This window comes from Notolepis coatsorum (genome assembly GCF_963971535.1).
Source record: "Notolepis coatsorum genome assembly, chromosome: 13".
Taxonomy (NCBI): Eukaryota; Metazoa; Chordata; class Actinopteri; order Aulopiformes; family Paralepididae; genus Notolepis; species Notolepis coatsorum.
Genome location: NC_140177.1, coordinates 76,816,280 through 76,826,112, shown reverse-complemented (window position 1 = coordinate 76,826,112; position 9,833 = coordinate 76,816,280). Strand labels below are relative to the sequence as shown.

At 50.9% G+C, this 9,833-nt stretch overlaps 1 protein-coding gene across 1 annotated transcript; it reads right to left on the bottom strand.

The window, feature by feature from the left end:
- Positions 1-8,455: 8,455 nt before the first annotated feature.
- On the bottom strand, positions 8,456-9,085 carry LOC311239411 (ubiquitin-conjugating enzyme E2Q-like protein 1; the record flags this gene model as incomplete). Its single annotated transcript, XM_084327715.1, has 1 exon — positions 8,456-9,085. The coding sequence occupies one exon, from the start codon at positions 9,083-9,085 to the stop codon at positions 8,456-8,458; it is 630 nt and encodes a 209-aa protein (XP_084183841.1).
- Between the last annotated feature and the right edge of the window lie 748 nt (positions 9,086-9,833).

The following is a 9,833-nucleotide window of genomic DNA, read 5'->3' as shown; positions in this document are numbered from 1 at the left end:
GCTTTCTTTGGCGGCTGGGGGTGAGGAGTAGTTTGGTCCTGGTCTACTTTTTGGTGTCTTCATGGAGGCTCCCCTCTGTTCCTCCTCTTGCGCTTGCTCCTCTTCTTTGTCCTTTTTCTTCCACTCTTCCCTTGTAACCCCCACCTCTAAGTCTTCCTCTAGTTCGTCCTGGTATCTGCAGGCTGAGGGGGGGGAGATGACGATAGGGGGGGTTTCTCGTTGGCTCTCCCTGGCTGTAGTCTCCCCTGTCGCTGAGGTCTCTGACGGCCAAGGGGGGGGGACCTCTCGCTGACTCTCTCTGGCGGTAATACTCCTCATCGCTGAGGTCGCTACTGTATATATATTTTCTTAAATCCAGTCCTTTAGCCTGAGTCCTCCCTCCGCCCCCTAGGCGTCCATGTCCTTCCGCCCAGAGAATAGCCTTCTGTCCGGCAGAGAGCGGTGCAGTCCTCCTTTGTTGCTGTATTTCTTCTAGATATATCTTCGCCGCTCTGGTAGCAGGAGTAGTTTGGGGCCGAGTTGCTCGCTCCCTCCTTTCAATCTCCTCCTCTTGCTCGTCTGTTTCAGGCGTTAGGAGGATTCTTGTCACTGCACGTCCCGCCTCTGTCTCACGGCCGCTGTTGTTCGTTATATTATAAAGGCTGCTCATTTTTAGCACAGGCAGGATAGGGTATATTGGTTCCCTATTCCTGCTGGCATATGGTGGGGGTGCTATAGCTACCTCAGTTCTTACCTGTTCTGCTCTCGTTGGGGTTCTTGGGTGAGCGGGGCTATCTCAGCTGCGCTTTGGGAGGTGACTATTGTCCTGTCAGGGGCCAGGGGAGTGGTCGTGATTGGGGCTATCTCCTCTATCGGCTTGGCCTCTTCACTGACAGTAGCACTGCCCTGTCCCTCATCTCTTGCATGCGTTTTTCCCCTCTTTTCGTCGCTTTACTCCCCTTCCTCCCCTTTTCCTCCTCCGTCTTATAAGTCCTAATTAGCGCATGCAGATCTGCTATTACAGCCAAATCAAAAGAGCCCTCAATAGGCCAACGTTTTGCGATGTGTGGCCATCTTTTGTTCCATTTCTTTGATAATCTATACATTTTTGCCAAATAATAAGGATTGTCCTGTGTGAAAGGATTCTTTTTAGCAATAATTTGTACCGGATTATCCTCCATCCAACCAATTAGGGTAGTCATCTCTTTATTTGCTACGTTTTCCATTTTCTTATATGCGTTCCTTCTTCTCATTTACCAGAGTTTTAATTCCTATTTTGTTTCCTAGTCTAAGAAATCTTTTTCTCTGTTTTTTCAAATGGCAGTAGGCAAGCAAGTGTTTTTTGTTTTCCCTGTCTAAATGTAGGTGTCTATTCTTTTGTGACTATCTCCTGCTTGAACAGCCTCTAACGGCACTTACATTTACATTTAGTCATTTAGCTGACGCTTTTATCCAAGGCGACTTACAAGTTCTGTGCGACAAGACAGCAAGAAGGGTATAACTAGCTGAGTAACAATGTTCATCAAAGTATTGCGTGTTACAGTGTAGGTTAGTTTATTAGGTCAAGTGCATGACAGTAAGGTTAGTCAGGGTTAGATATTTTTTTTATTTTTTATTTTTTATTTTTTTTTATCATTTCAGATAATGGTTGAAGAAGTGAGTCTTTAGTCGACGGCGAAAGATTGGACGGGATTCGGCTGTCCTAACTGGGATGGGTAGTTCATTCCACCATTGTGGGGCAAGGACTGAGAATAGGCGGCTTCTCTTTGATGACCCTCCGGGAGCTTGGATAGGAGTAGATCTGAGGCGGCCAGAAGATGCAGAGCGTAGGGGTCTTGAGGGTGTGTAGTTAGAGACCATTGACCGGAGGTAGGCGGGAGCGGTTCCCTTTGCCGCACGGTATGCTAGGTCGAGGGCCTTGAAGCGGATACGTGCAGCAATGGGGAGCCAGTGCAGGTCCCTAAGAAGTGGGGTGACATGGGCCGACTTCGGTAGGTTTGAGATCAGGCGGGCCGCTGCGTTTTGAACGAGTAGTTTGGTCCTGGTCTACTTTTTGGTGTCTTCATGGAGGCTCCCCTCTGTTCCTCCTCTTGCGCTTGCTCCTCTTCTTTGTCCTTTTTCTTCCACTCTTCCCTTGTAACCCCCACCTCTAAGTCTTCCTCTAGTTCGTCCTGGTATCTGCAGGCTGAGGGGGGGGGAGATGACGATAGGGGGGGTTTCTCGTTGGTTCTCCCTGGCTGTAGTCTCCCCTGTCGCTGAGGTCTCTGACGGCCAAGGGGGGGGGACCTCTCGCTGACTCTCTCTGGCGGTAGTACTCCTCATCGCTGAGGTCGCTACTGTATATATATTTTCTTAAATCCAGTCCTTTAGCCTGAGTCCTCCCTCCGCCCCCTAGGCGTCCATGTCCTTCCGCCCAGAGAATAGCCTTCTGTCCGGCAGAGAGCGGTGCAGTCCTCCTTTGTTGCTGTATTTCTTCTAGATATATCTTCGCCGCTCTGGTAGCAGGAGGAGTTCGGGGCAGAGTTGCTCGCTCCCTCCTTTCAATCTCCTCCTCTTGCTCGTCTGTTTCAGGCGTTAGGAGGATTCTTGTCACTGATGGGTAGTTCATTCCACCATTGTGGGGCAAGGACTGAGAATAGGCGGCTTCTCTTTGATGACCCTCCAGGAGCTTGGATAGGAGTAGATCTGAGGCGGCCAGAATATGCAGAGCGTAGGGGTCTTGAGGGTGTGTAGTTAGAGACCATTGACCGGAGGTAGGCGGGAGCGGTTCCCTTTGCCGCACGGTATGCTAGGTTGAGGGCCTTGAAGCGGATACGTGCAGCAATGGGGAGCCAGTGCAGGTCCCTAAGAAGTGGGGTGACATGGGCCGACTTCGGTAGGTTTGAGATCAGGCGGGCCGCTGCGTTTTGAATGAGTTGAAGAGGCTTGGTGGCAGTGGCCGGGAGGCCAGCTAGGAGTGCGTTGCAGTAGTCGAGGCGGGAGTTGATTGGACGAGGAGTTGGGTGGCTTCTTTTGTCAGGAAGGGGCGTATCCTTCTGACGTTGCTCAGGAGGAATCTGCAGGTTCTGGTTGTCGCTGCGATGTGAGCAGAGAAGTTCAACTGGTCGTCGAGGACAACACCAAGGTTCTTGGCGGTCGGCGACGCGGTCACAGCTGCATTCTCGACTGTGATGGAGAGGTCGGTCAGGGGGGAGGATTTGGCCGGCAGGTGGAGCAATTCTGTTTTGCTTAGGTTCAGTTTGAGGTGGTTGGTCGTCATCCAGGCTGAGATGTCGGACAGACAGGCCGAGATCCGCTCAGAGACGTGGATATCTGAGGGAGGGAAGGAGAGGAAGAGTTGAGTATCATCGGCATAACAATGATATGAGAAGCCATGAGACGTGATAATGTTACCCAGTGATTTAGTGTAGAGGGAGAAGAGAAGGGGTCCTAGGACCGAGCCCTGGGGGACACCCGTCCGGAGGGGGCGGGTGGCCGACAGAGTCCCTCTCCATGACACTTGGTAGGAGCGGTCATTGAGGTATGATGTCAGCCATGTCAGCGCAGATCCAGCCACTCCCATTCCTGCGAGGGCCGCGAGGAGGATCTGATGGTTGACTGTGTCGAAGGCTGCAGATAGATCTAGGAGAATCAGGACAGAGGAGAGGCCTTACGCTTTTGCTAAGTGAAGTGCCTCTGTGACCGCAATGAGGGCCGTTTCTGTGGAGTGGCCAGTCCGGAAGCCAGACTGATTGGGGTCTAGGAGGTCATTCTGTAAGAGATAAGCAGTAAGTTGGTTGGATACAGCACGTTCAAGTGTTTTAGAAAGGAAGGAGAGAAGAGAGACAGGACGATAGTTGGCTATGACGGTGGGGTTCAGGGTTGGTTTTTTTATGAGGGGCGTGACTCTGGCTTGTTTTAGGGAGGTGGGGACCACCCCCGAGTTGAGTGAGGAGTTGATGGTTGCAGTTAGGAATGGGAGGATGTCCGGTGCTATGGTCTGGAGGAGTGGGGACGGTAGCTGGTCCAGCTGGCATGTAGTCGGACGGTTCGACGTTACCAGTGTCAGGTTCTCGGCTTCTGTAATGGGAGAGAAAGATGACAGAGTGAAGGATGAGGTTCTCGATTCAGCGTTTGGAATGGGTGGGGGTTGGGAGAAGGAGCTGCGGATGTTCTCCACTTTTTCCTCAAAGAAGATCGCAAAGTCTTCGGCAGAAAAAAGATGAGGGAGGAGGAGGTGGGGGGGGGGGGGGAGTGAGGAGGGAGGACATGGTAGCATGCAGTTTGCGAAGATTCTTGGCAGAGGCCTCGATCCTATGGTGAAAGAAAGAAGCTTTGGCATTAGTAATGGTTTTGGAGAATGTGCACTTGTACACCCTGTCTACTCTTTACTTTCCCTCTTCACTGGTGATCTGTAGTCTTACCTGACTTGTGGTGCCCTTGTCGCCTGGCAGAACTGCTGAAAGACAGCACAAAATACAACAGTTCTCTTTCATTTCCAACTGGAATTTCACTTTACTCAGTCTTTTCAGTATGAATATATTTTCTATCTAAAATTCATACCACATCTAATTTTTGAGAGATTTTTTACCAACAGTATGAATAATCTTTTACTTAATTCATACAATTTTCAAACAATGAGAGATATTGTGATTGACAGTGGTGTTTGCGTCTTCGGTGTCTACTCCCTTATTTCCGCTGTTTCGTCAATTCCTCTTTTGTCGAATCTCGGCTTCTCCAACGTTCCCCGTGATTTCGCTCCAATTCTGTTTCACCTCGAAAATCACAAACATCAACCCTGATTACACATCTCACTCATTCTTTTGTTTCCATATTTCAATACCATTCCACCCAGTGGACACCTGTCGAATTTAGACACGTCTCCACTAAGACCGTAAAAGCATCTCCGGACATCACTCCCTGCACGCCGCGAGGCCCCACCCTCTGTTGTCTGAAGCATCCATCAAAGACTCCCCACAGAGGCCAGGATATACCTCACCACAGGTACAAGGTAGTCAATGCCCAAACACCCCATCCCGTCATCTAGTTTATCACCCCCAGGAAATCCAGTGCCCTGCCGAACGGTCATGCATAACCGTACAGACCCCAGGGACCTAATAACTCTCAACACATCTTCCTCTTGTGTACCTACTATGGAAACAAATTTCATTCATACATAACAAACATCACCTTACAATATCCCCAGGCACGTCCCCTATTATCATACCCCTTTGTACACCCCAAACCCACCACCCATTGACCCAAAATGTCCACCATTTCAGATCACAGAATGGTAGCCAGGGCGTACTCCTGGTATTTTGGCACCAACGGAACGCCCACCTCTGCTCGGCTCCCCATCTCATCCACCTCTATCACCATCATCCTCGCCATAGCAGGTGCCGCCGAGCAGAGTGACTTCTCTACCGCCGGGCCGGCTGCGCAGAGAGTCCTAATCAGATACCCAAAGCATGCTTTGATCACCGACACACACACGACTAATATCACAAATATCACCACTGCATAGAGTAGGTACTTAACTATCACCCAACCTATATACCCTAGCTGGCCTTGACCCCAATCTTCCCACGATTCCCCCTGAGAATCATGCAGATCCCTTGTAATGTTCTTCAAATGCTCAATTATGTACGGCATGCCCACCTCATCATTCGCAGGCACATAAGTACAGCATTCCTGACCAATTAATGCACATGTACCCCCCGAAGCTGCCAACAAAAAATCCATAGCTGCCCTAGTCTGCATTTCCATCAGCCTTAATGACCGTATCTCCTCATTCTCCAGGCTAAACCCCTTCGCCGATGTGGCAGCCATGTCCTCAAATACCTTAGCCAAATGATCAATTTCCTTCATATTCGCATATGTTCCATACGCGGGAAGCGCCACCCTGAAAAAACGATCCGCATGAGTCGCAGCCCGCGTCTTCCTAGCCCCAGGGTGCGTCGGCAAGACATCAGTTACCCTCAATGCCGGCACCAAATACCCCATTGCACACCTCCCTTTCCAACCCGCTGGCAACGTAGCATACGCATTCTCGCCACAAATCCAATATGTACCAGGGGGAGCCCGTGTAGCTACCTCCGCAGCCCCTAGGCCCACGCTACCCACGCAATTCCCCAACAATCCCACCTCTATCCCTTTTGACTTACCATCCTCACACCTCGTAAACTCCTCCGGCCTAACCGCCACCGGAATAGGCCCAACATCTAACTGAGCCTGCACCGTCTTTCCCCCTAGTGACAACCCCGTCCTACGATAACCCTCCATCCTCTCCTCTCCTACCCCCTTACACAGGAAAGGCAAATTATACCCCTTCACCACTGAGTTATGACACTCAGTCAACGGGTGTGCCATAAGCGGTAAACCGGCTGCTGCAGATTGTGGCGCTAAGCCGCACACATAACAATCTGTCATATTCGCACTCTTTGCCACCGCTCTTGCTATCTTTATAAACACATTTTTGTGAGGTTCCGGCAAATGCTTGCTTGTCCACGTCTATATTTATAAGTTCGGGTGTCTGGTCCCAAAAATACAGCATAACCCCCGCCGCACATAACCAAACCGTTACCCCAGTGCACGTCACTAAAGCGCACCCCGCACGTCTAGACAAACCAGAGCACATCCTCGGACCGGCCTGCCCTCTTCTGCGTTATCTCTGCCTTCCTCCTTCAGCCGCGCGTTTCCTACTTTTCCTGTAACCCCCACAAACAACAAATAACAACACGCCCTTTAACAACACGTCTACCACAAACAACACACACAACGTCTCAATCCACCCTTAGCCAAACCCCCAATGAGGGGGTGTCGCCGGGCAGGGAAAAGGCATGGATACGCAGGGAAAGGAAACGGAAAATCCTCCCGTGAAACTCGGGGATGTAAGTTCTCAAGTTTCAAGTTTCTTTAATAGTTGTCATACAGAAGTACAGAATACTTTTATACAAAATGCTTCTTACTGTTACGCTCCAGAGACTGTGCTAGACAAGATAAGTATCAAATAACATAGTATAGCATGTAAATTAGAAGTAGAAAATGAGGTCACAGTGTTCAGTATAGACATATGTACAATGTTCGATGCAGAATAGACGTAACCGAGTTACCATATAATATACAATATACTATGCAGTGTACTAATATACAATACTATATAGTGCAAAGCAGAAATGGGATGAGGTACAATTTAGGTACAATTTACAGTAAGGTGTACGAGTTGTAGTGCAAATCCTTTATCAATAAATATAAAGTGTGGGGAGTGGGTGCTACAGTGTGTTTGTTTAAAGTGAGTGTGTGGATGTGTGTGCTATGTGCGTTTGATGGTTGTTGTGTAGTGTTCATTGTTCGTTGAGCAGCCTGATGGCCTGGGGATAGAAACTTCTTCTGAGTCTTTCTGTGCTCGCCTTGATACTCCGGTATCGCTTGCCTGACCGCAGCAGTTCAAAGAGGCAGTTGTTCGGGTGGCTGGACTCCTTAATGATTCTCTTAGCCTTGCCCCTGCACCGCTTGTTGTAAATGTTCTGGAGGGTGGGGAGCCCCCCTCCAATTGTGCGTTCGGCTGAACGTGTCACTCTTTGTAGTCTGCTTCGGTCTTGTGCAGTGCTATTCCCAAACCAGGAGGTGATGTTGCCAGTCAGGATGCTCTCTATTGTACATAGAAGTTCTTAATGATCTTCTGACTGACTTGGAACTTCCTTAGGCGCCTGAGGAAGTAGAGGCGTTGTCGTGCCTTCTTCACAACACTGTCAATGTGTGTGGTCCATGTCAAGTCCTCGGATATGTAGGCTCCGAGGTACTTAAAGCTGTTCACTCTCTCAACCGGTGCCCCGTCGATGCTGAGGGGGCTGTAGTCCTTGACCCCCGACCTCCTGAAGTCCACAATCATCTCCTTTGTTTTGCTGACGTTCAGGGAGCGGCTGTTTTCCTGGCACCATCCCGCCAGGACCTTGACCTCTTCCAGGTAGGCCCTCTCGTCGTTTGCAGAGATCAGGCCCACCACCACTGTGTCGTCAGCAAATTTGATGATTGTGTTGCTACTCCGCTGAGCCACACAGTCGTGTGTGTACAGGGAGTAGAGGAGGGGACTCAGAACACAGCCCTGGGGGGCCCCTATGTTGAGGGTGATGGATGACCTACGAACCCAGGCGCGCTGGAAGGAGGAGGGGCGTAGGAGAGTAATCTAGGGAGCTAGGGAGAAATAACTAGGGAGGGAGAGACTAGGGAGGAAGGACGGGAAGGGAGGAAGGGACGGGAGGAGCCAGGAAGGGAGCTAGGAACTAGGAAGGGAGGGAAGCTAGGAACTAGGAAGGGAGGGAAGCTAGGAAGGGAGCCAGGAAAGGAGGAACCAGGAAGGGACCTAGAGGGAGGGGTGGGATGGAGGAAAATAAATTCTACACGTATGAGGGGGGGGGGGGGGGGACTGGAACCAAAACAACAACATTCATACTACAAAAAACATAACTCACGCCTAGAGGGAGGTAGGCGGCGCCACTTAGCCTTCCGACTTTGGTGGAGACCTCCAGCCATATCTGTTATGATTTTCTACTAGGGTTTCAAAGGCGGCCTCCGCCTCCTTCTGGCTGAAAGTCTCCCCACCAGCCTCCTCCACGCTTCTACTAATGCGACTCTGTCCTTTCACGAGGCTTGCGGCAAACTGCCTCATGATGGCCTCCATGGTATAGGCGCTGGACCAACCACGCGGTGTTAACAGCTCCATGCATATGACCCCACCCTCACTCACGTAACCATTCTCCAACCGCGGGGCGAGTACCCGCATGAAAGGCGGAGAGAATGGGAAATTGTCAGGGAAAGAGACACTCAGCAATATGAACTCTGTGTCCGTTTCTTTCATGTCTTGCCACAACGGAGAGTCTACGTCTACCTGGAATAACCGAACCCGCCAGTCGAAGAGGTTGTCCTCGACCAGTTTCACCGTGACGAAACTGCTGCCTAGTCGTCGGATCTCCTGGAGCTCCCTCATAAACCTCCGCGTCCGGACCTGGGCACCTCGAGGTGCCGGTGGCGGTGCAGAAGGTGCACTGGTTCCCCTTAGCCTGGCGACCGCCCTCGCGAACAAGCCACGTGCTGCAGACTGTTGTCCCTCCTTTTCGCCTTTCACCATCTTTTACTGGTCAAATTAGTCATGCATTAGACAATCTTAACGGTTCGATTCTCTATTTTTCACCCAATGACACTACAGTATGTAACTTTTGTTAGTGTTCTAGCCGATCCTAATGCACATGACCACCATGTGGTGCTCTCCGAGAGGGAGAGAGCGAGAGAGAGCGGGCAAAGGCAGAGAAAGAAAGGGAACCTTCTTAAGGAAAAAAATGGGGGGGGGGGCTTTCAAGGAAGGAGGGGGTACACTATGAACAAGGAGAGAAGGAGGGGTGGAAGGAACGAAGGGAGAAGAGAAAAAAAAGTGGGGAGGAGGGGGCAAACATAGAGAGGGAGGGAGGAAAGGACTGAAGGGAGGAGAGAAGAAAAAGTGGGGAGGGGGGGGGCAAACATAGCGAGGGAGGGAGGAAAGGAATGAAGGGAGGAGAGAAGAAAAAGTGGGGGGGGGGGCAAACATCCAGTATCACTACGTATTTTAATTCGTCCGCAGCGTATTTTCTACCACATTTAACCATAGGGGGGAGAGGGAGGGAGGGAGAGAGGGGAGCGAGGGAGAGAGAAAAAGAGAGAGGGAAGGAGAGAGAGGGAGGGCGAGGGAGGGAGATCGAGGGAGGAGAGGGAAGGAGAGGGAGAGGGAGGGAGGGAAGAGAGGGAGGGAGGGAGAGAGAGAGAGAGGGAAGGAGAGAGAGGGAAGGAGAGAGAGAGAGGGCGAGGGAGAGAGAGTGGGAAGGAGAGAGAGGGAAGGAGAGAGA